At 45.6% G+C, this 15843-nt stretch overlaps 1 protein-coding gene across 2 annotated transcripts in view; it reads right to left on the reverse strand.

Annotated features, from left to right (window-relative positions):
* LOC119971910 (MOB kinase activator 2) overlaps positions 1 to 3823 on the reverse strand; it is a 242493-nt gene extending 238670 nt beyond the window's left edge. Inside the window, exon 1 of one of the 2 annotated variants that reach the window (XM_038808223.1) lies at positions 3560 to 3823. Coding sequence is in view for 1 of the 2 variants with exons in the window: in XM_038808228.1 (XP_038664156.1) it covers positions 3560 to 3576 (17 nt within the window). In the remaining variant the exon portion in view is untranslated. The remainder of the gene's footprint in view (positions 1 to 3559) is intronic. The other variant, XM_038808228.1, reaches the window with a different exon arrangement.
* Between the last annotated feature and the right edge of the window lie 12020 nt (positions 3824 to 15843).

A 15843-nucleotide genomic window follows, 5' to 3' on the forward strand; every position in this document is an offset into this window, starting at 1 on the left:
TGCCAATAAAAAGCAAAAAGAAAATGTTGCATTCAAATAATGTTTTATAATAATACTCAGGTTGACCGAGTTTCAGAATACAATGCTGTGCAATCAAGGACAGTGATGCCAAACTGAAATAATTGCATAAAATTACAATATGTTCATCTGTGCCAATCAAGGTATTCTGGAATCTGATTAGACTTAATCTCCTCTTCAGAATTATAAAAAATTGAGGTGGGGAAATTTGGTTTCATGGGGAAAGAAATGTCATCTGGGCAGCTTTCTCTTGAACTGCACTGGGACAAGGGGTCCTCATCAATCCCATAAATAGAGCCATTGAGAGCTTTAAAGTAAATAGTGGGGAAGAGGGTCCATGGGAGGAGAAATCTGGTAAGTTCACAAGGACAAGGCAATTGCCCAGAGTAGCAATACACCGGTAAACAGTGTGCAACAGGAAGGGACAACATATACAACCATAACAGTGCACAGACAAATAGGAAAGTGCAGGGAAAAATGACAGGAAGTTAGAATTAAAGGCTCTTTATCTAAATGCATGGCACATTCATAAAAAGTTGGATCAATTGATAGCACAAACTAGAAATAAATGGTATAATGATAGCCGTTACAGAGACAACCACGGCTGGGATGTGAATATTCAAAGGAATTTAGCATTTTGGAAGGGTAGGAAGAATGTAATCGGAGGTGAGGTAGCTCTGTTAATAAAGCGTGAGAACTATACAGTAGCGGGAAATGATCTCTGAAGATCAAAATGTAGAAGCGACTTGAGTTGTGATAAAGAAATTGCAATGGGAAAGAATTCACTGGTGGGAGCAGTTTATCGACCCCAATAGCTACACTGTGTGACAGTTTATAAACTTAGAAATAATGGGGGCTTGTAGGAAAGATACCACAATAATAATAGTGGGTGATTTTAATTTTCATACAGATTCGATGAATCAAATTCCCAGAGGTAGACTTGAGGGTGAGCTCACAGAGTGCATGTATTGAGAACAATACATTCTGGAACCAACCAGAGAACAAGCAATTTTAGGCCTGGTAATATGTAATGAGCCAGGACTCATAGTAAAGGATTATCTTGAAGAGAAAGATCATAACATGATAGAATTTCACATTCAGTTGGGGGTGAAAATCTTGGCATAGTGATGGAAGAGCCTGGGATATTCACTATAAAGTGTGATTCTCAATGCAAAAGACGATGTCATACTGTTGTTTGACTAATCTGTGGGGCACTGTCCCAATTTTGAACCCTGATCTAAAGTATTGCATATGGTTTTAGTCTCCTTGTTTAAGAGGGATATATTTGCATTGGAAGCAGTTGAGAAGAGGTTCACTAGGTTTTTTCCTGGGCTGAAGATTTTGTCTTGAAGATTGAGCAGCTTGGGTCTATATTCAAATAGAATTTAGAAGGATGATTGTTGATCATATTGACACTGAGACTCTGAGGAAATTGATCGGGTAGATGTTGGGAGGTCATTTCCCCTCATATGGAATTGAGAACTAGGGATCACAGTTTCTCCCATTTAAGACAGATGAGCTGGAATGTCCCTTCTCAATAATGTTAATCTTTGGAAATCTCTTTGGCACAGAACTGTGGAAGTTCGACTATTGAATACATTAAAGGACTAGTTTGAAAGATTTTTGATCGATAAGGGTGTCAAGGGAGGTCAGGCAGGAAAGTGAAGTTGTCATAATCAAGTCTGCCACAAACATATCGAATGGCAAAGCAGACTTGAATGACCGACTCCAGTTCCTCATTCTCATGTTCTTATGCACTGCAGTATTCTAGTCCCAATGTCTGTCTGTACAACTGGCAAAGTTTATGGTTTTTAAAAATATTTCTTTATTCTCCTCCTTTTTTGCATTTTCTCCCCAATTTATACCCACCAACAATAAACAATAATTAGTAACAAATATGTCAATCCCCATATCAATAACAACGACCCCATCCTCCCACCAAACCCAAAACATTCGCCCACATGTTCACATAAACAACTGACAAAAAGGAATCCCCCATAGCCCACAATAACACCCATCGCTCCCCTCCCTCCCCAGCCCTCCCACCCACCCCCCAACCTCCCCAGTCCTCCCACCCACCCCCCAACTAATGTTCAATGTTATCCAGCTCTTGAAAGTGCATAATGAATAATGCCCATGAATTATTAAATGAAGAACCCCTCTGTCCTTCCCCTCAGTTCAAACTTAACCTTCTCAAGAGTCAAGAATTCCAACAAATCCCCCCACCACGCTAGGGCACAGGGTGGAGAGGCTGCTCTCCAATCGATCAGGTTCCGCCTTTGGGCGATCAACGAGGCGAAGGCTACAACATCTGCCTCCGCACCCTTTTCCAACCCTGGCTGGTCTGACACCCCGAATATGGCCTCCCGGGGGCCCCCGAGTCCAGTTTCACGTGAACCACTTTAGAAATTATCCTAAAAACCTCCTTCCAGTAATCCTCTAGCTTGGGACAGGACCAAAACATATGAACGTGGTTAGCACCACCACCCCCCCCCCCCCCCTCGCCCCCGCCCCGCCGCCCCCCGCCCCAAGGCAACATTCACACACATCTTCTACTCCTTCAAAGAATGGGCTGGCAAAGTTTATGTTCATACTTAAACTTTCAATGGATCTTGTAATATTTCCTAATTGCTTGTAAAGGTGCATATTTTGAGTAGGATAAACATGACAAGCTGATAAACAACAAGTTTATAGGATAAAATAACTGTGCAGTAAACTAAGCTTTCAGAAGGGAACTGTTCCCAAAAGGCTTTTTCATGTCACATCCTAATGGAAGAATTGCCAGGACAACATTAACTTTGCCAATAAAGATTGACCACCTCCAAAACATAGGGTTATGATAAATGAATGATTGAAAAAAAAAACTTAGTCAAAGTATTGCTCATTGCTTTGCTGGGTAAACATACCAACAGAATCTACTGCACTCTGGCATGACATGGCAATATTATGACCAGGTTTACAAACACTATAAATATTTTCCTCCTCCCCTAACATGTCTCATGTGCAGTTTATAGTAAGCATTCTCCATAAATAGGCAGATAACGCTAGGACCTTTGCCTGCCTTGTTCAAGTTAGTTGAAAACGAAACGTAACCGCCAATTTAAATAAAAATAAGGATCGAGTCATTCATTAGTAAACGATTTCAGTGTGGAAGCTGCCCTCTTTACACGGTCAGGGGATGTGTTGTATCATAATAAAGCAGAAAGTTAATCCAATAAACTAAACTCTCAGCCAGGCAAGGACGCACTGTGTCTCCCCTCTCATCTCACATCGCTTGCAGGTCAGGATGCTTTCCATCAAAGTTGCAGAAAGTGTCCTCCTGTCATTCAGTGGAGGGAGCAGCTCAGCCAGCCGAGGTCAGGGCAGAGAGGGAGGGAGAGCTCGAGCCCTCACCTCGGCCCGGGGGGTGGGGGGGGGGGGGGGGACTAGAGATTTAAACAGGAGAGGCTTAACGGGCGAGCAGGTCGCCAGCAAACTCGCTCAGACCCATTTCCCTTCAGTCGGCTGGGCTTCTCCCTCTCTCCAAAGTTCCTTCACTCACCCCATGAGCCAATCCATCGCTGAGCGGATGAAGAGCCAGCCCGCCGGGCACCTCTTCAAGCTTCCTCCAGCCCTCCGCGCGGGGCACAGCCAGACACCATCAAAGCGAGCAGGCGAGGTGCGGCAGGCATTGAAAGCAGCCACGGAGTGAATGTGTGTCAGGAGGACTGCTCCCTCTGTCTGTCTGTGGGCAGGATGGAGGAGGGAGCCCCCAGCTGACAGCACCGCCGCGCCGGCCACTCAGGCGATGAGGACTGCCAGCCAGACCGGAAGTAAACACTCAACCGCCCTCCCCTCCCCGCCAGGGTCACCCCCTGCTTCCCCCGGAAGCGGCCGCCGCCCGCTGGGAAATGTAGTTCACTTTCCCAGCCAGCTAGCCAGTCAGGCAGGTGAGCAGCCAGCCACATGTCAGAGGGAGAGGGGGCACTTCCCCCAAACACCAGGGAACCCTTCGAAGAACAGCAAACCTTTCATGAGCACCAAGTATCTGGAAATGCTCTTCCGCCGGACAAACACTTTTTGAAGAGTTAAGAGTGAAGAAGTGATGGACGGCTGCTTTAGTAACTGGAAACCAGTGGCATACCACAGGTCACCTATGGTTTGCCATTTATATAAAGTTCCGCACACATGAGTATGGCCTCAACCAGGACCTTGGATTTATGTCGCGTTAGATTCATCCCTCACCATTTGGCCCAGACGTGTGAAATCCTACCAACTGTCCTGGGTTGAGACAATTCACACCTCTTTTAACTGTGATTATCCCTCTCTCCAGTCGCTCCATCTGGACCTGTAAAGACTTAATTACCTGCAAAGACTCGCATTCAATGTATCGTCTTGCATCTTTGACTTTGTTAGGGGCTGTTTAGCACAGGGCTAAATCGCTGGCTTTGAAAGCAGGCCAACAGCACGGTTCGATTCCCGTAACAGCCTCCCCGAACAGGCACCGGAATGTAGCAACTAGGGGCTTTTCACAGTAACTTCATTTGAAGCCTACTCGTGACAATAAGCGATTTTCATTTTTTTTCATATATGTTTCTGTCACCTGAGGAAGGAGCAGTGTTCCGAAAGCTAGTGATTCAAAACAAACCTGTTGGACTTTAACCTGGTGTTGTAAGACTTCTTCCTGTGCTCACTCCAGTCCAACACCGGCTACTCCACATAATTTATATAAATGACATAGATGACTATGAGGGTCAGTAAGTTTGCGGATGACACAATGATTGGCCAGGTGGTTAACAGTGATGGACAAATGGGCGGATAAGTGGCAGGTAGAGTTTAACCCTGAAAAGTGAGGTGATACACTTTGGAAGGCGTAATGTGACAAGGAAGTATTCAATAAATGGCCTGACACTGGGAAGTTCCAAGGAACAAAAGGGACCTTGGCGTGTTTGTCCTTCGATATCTGAAGGCAGGGCAGGTTAATAAGGGGTGAAAAAGGCATATGGGGCACTAGCTTTTATCAATCGGTAAGAAACCTTACAACACCAGGTTATCAATCGCGGTATAGATTGCAAAAGCAGAGAGGTCATGTTGGAGTTGTATAGAACTTTGGTGAGGCCACCACTGGAGCACTGTGTCAGGGCGACACATTATGGGAAGGATGTGATGACACTGGAGGGGGTACAGAGGTGATTCACCAGGATGTTGCCTGGGATGGAACATTTAAGTTATGAAGAGAAATTGGGTTGTTTTCGCTGGAGCAGAGAAGATTGGGGGGGGGGGGGGGGGGGGGTGACCTAATCAAGCGAGGTTTACAAGATTATGAGGGACATGGACAGGGTGGATAGGGAGCAGCTGTTCCCCTTAGTTAAAGGGTCAGTTAAAGGTGACACAAGTTCAAAGTGAGGGGCAGGAGGTTTACAGGGGATTTGAGGAGAAAGGTCTGGAGGGGGTTCCCTATGTTGCTGGGATACACCCTGCTGGAGCGACTGCTGCTTCCGGATGTGGAAGGGGAGGGAAGAATTGGGGATATACACAAGTGGCTGGGGGAGCAGGAGGCGAGCGGGTGGTGAAGATCAAGGAGAAACAGGAAGGGGAGAATGGAGGGGTGATCAATTGGCGAGTATGGAGTGAGGCACTACATAGGGTAAACAGGACCTCCTCGTGTGCAAGGATGAGCCTGATACAGTTTAAGGTGGTGCACAGGGTGCATTTGAAAATCCCCACCAAAGGAATGCACTGCCTGGGAAGGTGGTGGTGGGTTGCCTCGTATCCTTTAAAAAGTACCTGGATGAGCACTTAGCACGTCATTATATTAAAGGCTATGGGCTAAGTACTGGCAAATGAAATGGAATTAGGCAGGCAGGTCAGGTGTCTTTAATTCATCGGTGGAGACTTGATGGGCTGAAGGGCCTCTTCTACACTGTATTAATTTGTGATTCTGTAAAGTAAAGTTGCCCCGGTCCCAGATGACCATAGGCTGCTTGCTTTCCCCTTTGAGGGGGAGAGCTGACTGGTGGTGATTTAACCTGAGGGATACCTCACCTCAGGCAAGGGGGCAAGGTCGACAAGGCAGGCTCTTCATGAAAATTTCAGCTAGTACAGGAATTGAACCCATGCTGTTGGCCATACTCTGCATCACAAAGTATCCATCCAACTGAGCTAAACTGACCCCTTTTCAAGAGTAGCTACTGTTGTCCTGCAGGAAACATGTCAGCTGATTTGCACACAGCTGCAAGCTGTGGCTGGGGCCGGTTTAGCACACTGGGCTAAATTGCTGGCTTTTAAAGCAGACCAAGGCATGCCAGCAGCACGGTTCAATTCCCGTACCAGCCTCCCCAAACAGGCACCAGAATGTGGCGACTAGGGGCTTTTCACAGTAACTTCAGTGAAGCCTGCTTGTGACAATAAGTGATTTTCATTCATTTTCAAACTCCCACAAACAGCAATGAGATAATCACCAGGTGATCTGCATTTTGTGATGTTGATTGAGGGGTAAATTTTGGTCTGGACACCAAGGTTAACTCCCCTGCTGTCCTTTTGATAATAGTGTTATGGGACCTTTAACGCCCAGCAGAGCAAAGCAGGCAGGGCCTCCTCAGTTTAGGAAAGACAGCACCTCCAACCCAGCACCTCCAACAGTGCAGTTCCTCAGTGCTGCTCGGAAATATTCACCTGAAGAAGGAGCCGTGCTCCGAAAGCTCGTGTTTGAAACAAACCTGTTGGACTTTAACCTGGTGTTGTAAGACTTCTTACGGAAATATAATAGCCTTGATTTTCAACTTTGGAGTAGGACCTGAACTTCTAACTTTGTTACCCAGAGATGAGTGTTCTACCAACTATATGGCAGAAAAAAACTACGGAGGCTGGAATCTTAAAACACAAACAGAAAATGCTGGAAATATTCAGCAAGGCAGGCAGCATCTGTGAAGGCAGAGAAACAGAGTTAACATTTTGCAGCCAGAGACTCTGCCACCAGAGACCGAGAGATTTAGAAAGCAGAATTCAAGAGGCGATTTAGAGAAGGGATATCCTGCTGAAGGATGTTTGTGAAATTTGTTCACTGTATTTTGTATGGCTAGGAATAGCTCGCGAGGCTTTAAAACCTCAATTATTTCCGAAAGAAAAGTCACCAGCTTCAGGGACAAATGGGCATAATGAATTCACTAGGTGTATGTAAATTGCTGCAGGTGCACAGTATATTGTTTACGGTGCGGGAGCCAACACCATTGTAGATCTCCTTGTCAAAAATGATTTGCATTCAATATTGATAAGATATTGTTTATCGAAGAAAATTATGACATGCAGTTGTCAATGGTCTTTTGTTTCTGTGTAACTTCAAAGCAGCTGGGGATTTATTTCTATGGGGCGTCTGTTTTACTGAACAATGTCACTTTCAGCTTGTAGTCAGTAGCAGAAGGGCTTCTTGTTTAAATTTATGCCAGCTCAGCAGGGAAGCCTAATCAGGTAAAAGCTCAAAGAAAACTTTTAAAATCAGAGAAAATGTGCATGGAGTCTCTATTTAGTATCTTGAGGAAAGTGAAGATCCCCGTAACCCCTGATCCCCTTATTAATAGGTTCTTTATTAATAAGGGGATCAGGGGTTATGGGGAGAAGGCAGAAGAATGGGGATGAGAAAATATCAGCCATGATTGAATGGCGGAGCAGACTCGATGGGCCAAGTGGCCTAATTCTGCTCCTATGGTCTTATGGTCTTCTGTTTCAGTGCCTTATAATGCAAACTGTTCAATTGCCTATCTTGTTAAAGAAAGGCTTACATTAATATTGAGCTTTTCATGACCACTAGCACCAAATGTTTAAAGGGATTTACCGTCCGTGAAGTAATTTTGAAGTGTCGTCACTGTTGTAATATAGGAAAGACGGTAGCCAATTCTGTATATAGAAAGTTCCCACAAACAACAATGTGGTCACCAGATATTATATTCTTTATAAAGTTGTTGGAGGGATCAATATTGGCCTGTTCAGTGGGGATAACCCCTCTCCCCCCCCCCCCCCCCCCCCCCCCCCACACACACACACACTTCTTTGAAATTCTGTAGTGCTATGGGATCATTTACATCCACAGAAACTGGCAGATGAGATCTTGATTTAACATCCAATCAGAAAGGTGGCACCTCCAACCATTTAGTTAAAAAAATAATTCTTTCAGTACTGATCTGGAATGTCAGATTGTAGATTGGTGTGTTCAAGCCCTGGAGTGGGCCTTGAACCCAGAGTCATGTGATTCAGAGTGTACTTGCCACAGCTCACGCACATCAAAAGGCTCAGTTTGGCTCTGAGAGTATATGTTCTGTCTGCATTTCAAAAGGGATAATTTTATTGCAGCGCATAATATATGCAATAGCTGCCATGCAGAATATGGGTTCCTTTTTACTGTCCTGTGATCTTTCTGTTAGATTACGGCCTTGGGTGACCGTCTGTGTGGAATCTGCACGTTCTCCCTGTGTCAGCATGGGTTTCCTCCTCGCGTTGTTCAAAAATGTGCAGGTTAGGTGGATTGGCCATGCTAAAATTTTCCATTAGTGTCCAGGGATGTGCAGGTTGGATGGGAATGGGGATAGGGTGGGGAATGGGCCGAGGTAGAGTGTTCTTCCAGAGGGTCAGTCCAGCCTTGATTGCCCGACTGGCCACCTTCTGCACTGTAGGGATTCTATAAGTTAAGGCATGTTCTGAATTTTGGAGGATGCAAGATCAGCTGGCAAATCCAAGAAAACAAACATCAACGGACATGATAAGCATATACAAGAATTTCAGTTCACAGGATGAGGTAGAAGTGGAGAGAGTCGGACAGGTGGAAGTAGGCAGTCCTGGTAATGACTAGAACATGGGGTTTAAAGCTCAGTTCAAAGCCGAACAAGATCGCAGATAATCTAATTCAGTTTGACCACGTGTTTGGGAAGGGGATGGAACCAGTGACAGACTTGAATTAGGTGACCGAAGAGTTGTATTTAGGGCAGCACGGTAGTATTGTGGATAGCACAATTGCTTCACAGCTCCAGGGTCCCAGGTTCGATTCCGGCTTGGGTCACTATCTCTGCGGAGTCTGCACATCCTCCCCGTGTGTGCGTGGGTTTCCTCCTTGTGCTCCGGTTTCCTCCCACAGTCCAAAGATGTGCAGGTTAGGTGGATTGGCCATGATAAATTGCCCTTAAGTGTCCAAAATTGCCCTTAGTGTTGGATGGGGTTACTGGGTTATAGGGATAGGGTGGAGGTGTTGACCTTGGGTAGGGTGCTCTTTCCAAGAGCCGGTGCAGACTTGAGGGGCCCAATGGCCTCCTTCTGCACTGCAAATTCTATGAATGATGCTGTCAAATATATCAAAAGCTGAGGAGGATGAAGTTGGATCCATCACAATGACAAGAATTGTCACTTGTTCAGTGAATGCCAGTTTGGCGATGTGAGAAGGAAGGAGGTCAAACTGGCAGGGTGACCAACTGTGAAGGATTTAGGTTATTCCGGACCTGATAATACTTTAGTAATAACCTATGCTTTAGGTTAACCCACCAAAAGTGGGAAATCCGTTTCTCTGCCAAGACTCAAAATAGATCTCACAAAGGGAGAATGCTTTTCCGGGTCTCAGTTAGTTAAGCAGGATCTCAGTTACTTTTTATGGGAAAAGTTCAGATGCGTCACTCATAACTAAATCGTTACCTCTATCATTGAGGGTCCTAGTCAAGACTTCCTAAATGAGTGTCCAGGATTTTAAACTTTGAGAGTAAGTCTACACAATATAATTTTAATTAAAGTATTTTTATTGTAAAGTACTCTCAATTGATACATACAGAATTGCAGAGTTAAAAAATATAAGTTGACTAACAGTCTTTAGTTATCTGTTAATAATATAAAACTGTTAACAGTCCTTTGTTATCTACGAACACACTAACATCTCTGAAGAGAATGCGATAGCTAAAACATGGAAAATCCTAAAGTATCTCCTATCAATTTCTAATACATTTCTAAGAAGTTTAACAGAAGCATACTTACAAAACCATGATGGTCTTTGACGAGGCAAGCTGGTTTGAACAGAACTTTTCTCCCTTCAGTAGCACTGAAGAAGAGAGGTAACTTTCGCTAAAGTACCTCCCCCTTATGTAAATAAAACTTTCTAATCGGTCAAGGACTGTCTTTGTTGTCTTATCACTTATTGTTGGTTAATTGCCTATAGCCAAATGGCTAATTTAATGTATTATCATCAATATATGTTTTAATGATGTTAGTGTCTGCGTGAATGTCGGGTGTCTTCAGATATATTGGCAAAGAGGGACTCGTATAGAGATCTGTCTCTTTTCAGTATTGCCATGTTTCTTAGACATATAGATTGTCAAACAGACACTTCTTTGAGTCAAGACTGTGGATGACTCTAAGTGTCAAGAGTTAAATAGTTAAGGAAAGATTTGTGTATTGTTTATCTGAAGAATGTTCCTGTCCTCGTGTTGTAAATAATTAGAGGTGTAGGGGAGTGATCTAGAGAATTTAGGGGGTGTCAATGCAATGTTTTCCTTATCCTGTATTTGTTTGGAATGTATTAATGATCCTCGAAGTCAGCTAGGAGTTTCTCCCTTCAAATGGTGACTTCTGGACGACCTTTAGCTGAAGTGGTTTTATTCCATTTTGAATTAAAATACTGGTTGGATTAATTTCTGTTTCCTTATTTCAAACCGAATTCTGTGGCGAACGTGATATTCATCATACAGCCATCCTGGATTTTCTGGGACTCACCGTAATTTGACTTTCTATCCTGTATCCTGCGTCATGCATTTCTGGAATGTGTTTTGTTCTGCAATTCATCTGTCACTCAATTCTTTAAGTTTGCTTATGTGTTGACCAGTCTTCGTGTTTACGCATGCGTCGGCACTGAAAGTACCGTGATTTGTGTTTGGGGACTTAACAGCAGTTGGAGGAGAGGTACAGCGAGCTTTTGGCAGGTTATGGGGCCACGTAGTGCCTGCTCCAAATGCCCCCATCCCCACCCAACCCCCCTGTTCTCACAGTGTTGGCAGCCCCACATGCCCCCAGCTCTCACAGGCTTGTCAGCATCCCACCTCCCACCTTTTGGAGGTGCCGTCTCTCAGATGGCATTTTGAACTGGAACCCTGTCTTCTCTCTCAGAAGAATATAAAAGATCTTGTGTCACAATTTCTAAGAAGAGTAGGGGAGGTCACCCCATGATCCGAGTCAATATTTATCCCTCAACCAGATTATCTGGTCATTATCTAATTTGTGGGACCTTGCAGTGCGTAAATTGCTTGCCATGTTTCCTACATTGCAGTACTGTCCTTAAGATAGCTAAGGGTCAGTTGTCCAGATGGGTGTGTTGCAGAAGGATGCCAATTTTGTGGGTTCACTCCCCGTACAGACTGTGGTCCTTTATGGATGCCAGCCTCCTTGCCTTGTCCCATGAGTGCCAACTGGTGTCCATCAAGCTATATATAAGCAATTGTCTCCTCTCTTATGTCGAAATATGCCAATGGTCCTTGATGAGGGGGCATGGTAGCACAGTGGTGGACACTGTTGCTTTACAGTGCCAGGGACCCAGGTTCAATTTCCAGCTTGGATCTATATCTGTGCGGAGCCTGCACCTTCTCCTTGGGGTTTGTGTTTGGGACCTAACAGCAGTTGGAAGGAGAGGTACAGTGAGCTTGTGGCAGGTCATGTGGCCACGTAGTGGCCCTTGCGTGGGGTTTCTCTGGGTGCTCCAGTTTCCTCCCACTAGTCCCGAAAGATGTGCTTGTCAGGTGAATTGGACATTCTGAATTCTCCCTCAGTGTACCCAAACAGGCGACCTGGGGATTTTCACAGTAACTTCATTGCAGTGTTAATGTAAGCTTACCTGTGACACTAATAAAGATTATTATTATTATGGACGATGGCTCATTAATAATTATTCCTTGAGCTGTCCAAAATTGGTTCACAGTTAATTCATTATTTTAAGGTATAGAAGCAGGCAAAGAGGGGAGCCAATTTGCACAGTAAGGGATTCCAAATAGAAAATAGATAAATTAGCGATTAATTAATTTGTTGATGTTAACTGAGAGATAGATGTTAGCCAGAACACCAAGATAACTCTCTCCGTGTGTGCGTGGGTTTCCTCCGGGTGCTCCGGTTTCCTCCCACAGTCCAAAGATGTGCAAGTTAGGTGGATTGGACATGATAAATTGCCCTTAGTGTCCAAAATTGCCCTTAGTGTTGGATGGTGTTGCTGGGTTATGGGGATAGGGTGGAGGTGTTAACCTTGGGTAGGGTGCTCTTTCCAGGAGCCGGTGCATACTCGATGGGCCGAATGGCCTCCTTCTGCACTGTAAATTCTATGATCTATAATCTAAAAAACAGCCCCTCCGACAAGCAACGACTCCCCCAGTAGCGTTTAGCAGTTACAAACCTATGATGGTTTTTGCCTGTGGATTAATTTTAGAATTTCCGACATGAACTTTTGAGAGATTCACAACAACGTGATTTCTAGCTGTGTTAGTGTGCCTAGTGTGTTAGTGTGCCTGAGACGTGTGCTGTGTCAATTTCTAATCTTTTGATAAGTATACTATATAAGTAATCACCTTCCCAATCAAGTGAGTGTGTGATACAGAACATCTCTGAAAAATTCAGTGTAGGATTGCTAATGGATCTGACTGCTGACTTAGATTGTGCATTGCATGAGAGAGAAAATGGTCTACTCTGCTTAGCATAGAGCAAATCCCATTTCAACTGCATTTAATCATTTTTAAATTCAGCAGACTCTTTTTGGCGAAACGACTAAATATACAATCTCGAGATTAAAAATTTATTGAGTCTTTAGATATATCTAAATACCTCACGGTAGCATGGGGCCTCACGGTAGCATGGTGGTTAGCATCAATGCTTCACAGCTCCAGGGTCCCAGGTTCAATTCCCGGCTGGGTCACTGTCTGTGTGGAGTCTGCACGTCCTCCCTGTGTGTGCGTGGGTTTCCTCCGGGTGCTCCGGTTTCCTCCCACAGTCCAAAGATGTGCGGGTTAGGTGGATTGGCCATGCTAAATTGCCCGTAGTGTAAGGTTAATGGGGGGATTGTTGGGTTACGGGTATACGGGTTACGTGGGTTTAAGTAGGGTGATCATTGTTCGGCACAACATCGAGGGCTGAAGGGCCTGTTCTGTGCTGTACTGTTCTATGTTCTATCTCTTTGACTCCCCGAATGCATTATGACTCTGAAACCAATTATTTGGAATTAAAAGGTCGTTAACAGAAACAGTTTAAATTTTCCAAAGGTGGCCCAGCTAAAAATTCATGTTCCTTCATATTTTGCTGATTTATTTTCCTAATTTCTTCATTCAAAGGATGTGGGTGATCCTGGCACGGTCATCATTATCTGCCCATTCCTATGGTGAGCTGGCTTCAACTGCTGCATTTTGGGTGTTAATAATAATAATTGCTTATTGTCACAAGTAGGCTTCAATGAATTTACTGTGAAAAGCCCCTCGTCGCCATATTCCGGTGCCTGTTCGGGGAGACCGGTACGGGGTGTTGAGGGCACTCCCACCATGCTTTTGGGTAGGAAATTCCAGGATTTGGACTCAATGATGATGAAGGAACAGCAATCATTATTCAAGTCAGGATGGTGTGTGATTTGCAGGTGATGGTGTTCCCATGTGCCTGCTGTCCTTATTCTTCTAGGTGGTGGAGGTATCGAGTTTCGGAGGTGCTGTTGAAGAAGCATCGACAAGTCGTTGCAAAGCACTTTATAGGTAATATACACTATTGTTACATTGATTAATGATGAAGGGAGTGAATGTTTAAGCAAGTGCATAGGTCGCAAATCAAATGAGCTGCTTGGTTCTGGATTATGTTGTGTTGCTCAATAAACCTTCTGTAAAACTTCTGGGCAACTTTGAGCCTTCTTCCAAAGCCTCTACTGTAACTGAGTTGAGTAGCACAGATTACCTGCCTTACAGGTAACAAAACATGGTACCAGATTGACTTTAATCGGACAGTATTAGATAGATTAGGTAAGAGACCAGAAAAAATCAAAACAAGCAGCAAAAGTAACAGCCGGCCGCTCGACTGTGGAAGACTTTGCAGCATTTTGATTCCAAACAAGCTACCGAAGCGATGGACCACATGCCACTTCCAGAGTTGCTGAAAACTACCGGCAATTTGTTTTTTATGCACCAGCTCGACAGCGGCAGCTCTGTGCATCTGGCCGAATTATTTACACCACGTAAGTACGCGACTGTTTGCGGTGGGGTGGGGGAAGGGGGGGGGGCAGGGGTGGCAGGGACTGGGGGGGGCAAATAAACATTTGGGTGCCGGGGAGATAACCACAGTGTGCGACACCTGGCCGGGTCGCGTGCCGCTGTCGCCCGCCTCTCCCAGACGGTTTTCGCCGCCGTCCCCCGCTCGCCTTCGCTGCTCCTCCCATCCTCCATCCCCAACCTCCTCGATCCCCGCTCCTGGAGATGTCATGCACGTTTTGGCATCCCGTGCCTTCCTTCCGGCTCCCATTTCCCTGCCCCCGCCCCATCCTGCTGGTTCTCCTCTCCTGTCACCCCTCCCTCCAAGGTTCACCCCTCCCTCCTCAAGTTCAGCTGTCTGCCCCCTCCCCCCCTGTGGTTCGCCTTTCTTTCTTCAGGTTTAGCCAGCCCCCCCCCCCCTCTCCCTCCCAGTCCCTCTCTCCCTTTCATGCCTTGGCTACCCTCCCCTGATTCTTGACTAAGTTCCCCTGATTCTTGGCTACCTGGCTAATCTTCCTCTTGTTCGTTGGCCACAAACAGGTCCTGGAACAGTCGCGTGAATGGCTCCCACGTTCTGTGGAAGCCGTCGTCCGACCCTCGGATGGAAAATTTGATTTTCTCCATTTGGAGAGATTCCGAGAGGTCGGACAGCCAGTCTGCAGCTCTGGGTGGTGCTGCTGACCGCCAGCCAAACAGGATTCTACGGCGGGCGATCAGGGAGGCAAAGGCAAGGGCGTCCGCCCTCCTCCCCAGGAATAGATCTGGCTGGTACGAGACCCCGAAGACCGCCACTTTCGGGCATGGCTCCACCCTCACTCCCACCACTTTGGAAATTGCCTCGAAGAAGGCTGTCCAGTACTCCACCAGTCTGGGGCAAGACCAGAACATGTGGGCTTGGTTGGCCGGGCCTACTTGGCACCGTTCACATCTATCCTCCACCTCCGGGAAGAACCTACTCATATGGGTTCTAGTTAGGTGGGCTCTATGTACCACCTTTAGCTGCGTCAGGCTGAGCCTTGCGCACGTGGAGGTGGAGTTGACCCTATGCAGTGCTTCGCTCCAGAGTCCCCACCCTATCTCCATCCCCAGGTCGTCCTCCCATTTCCTTCTTGTTGCGTCCAGTACGGTGTCGTCCCTTTCTACCAGTCGGCCATACATGTCACTACAGTTCCCTTTCTCTAGGATACTTGCGTCCAGTAGGTCTTCCAGTAGTGTCTGTCATGGCGGTTGCGGGTACGTCCTTGTCTTCTTTCGTAAGAAGTTTTTGAGCTGCAGATAACGTAGCTCGTTCCCCCTGGCTGGCCGAAATTTCTCTGTCAGTTCGTCCAGTGTTGCGATCCTGCCGTCCGTGTATAGGTCCCTGACTGTCAGTGTAACTAACGGTAATTTAAATAGTAACTGGAAAATGTATCAACAGCAGCTTCAAATATGCATGGCAGCCGCTGCCTTAAATGCAGCCCCCGACGAGAGAAAGATTGGGATATTACTCTCAATGACTCTTTTATGTATGGTGACAATGAAGATAAAACTAGCTTTCAAGTGATAATGGCAAAATTTGATGAACTCTGTAAATCACAGTCAAATGAAATCATGGAAATATTTAGCTCCGCAACAGATTCCAAAA

Source organism: Scyliorhinus canicula, chromosome 9, assembly GCF_902713615.1.
Source record: "Scyliorhinus canicula chromosome 9, sScyCan1.1, whole genome shotgun sequence".
Lineage (NCBI taxonomy): Eukaryota > Metazoa > Chordata > Chondrichthyes > Carcharhiniformes > Scyliorhinidae > Scyliorhinus > Scyliorhinus canicula.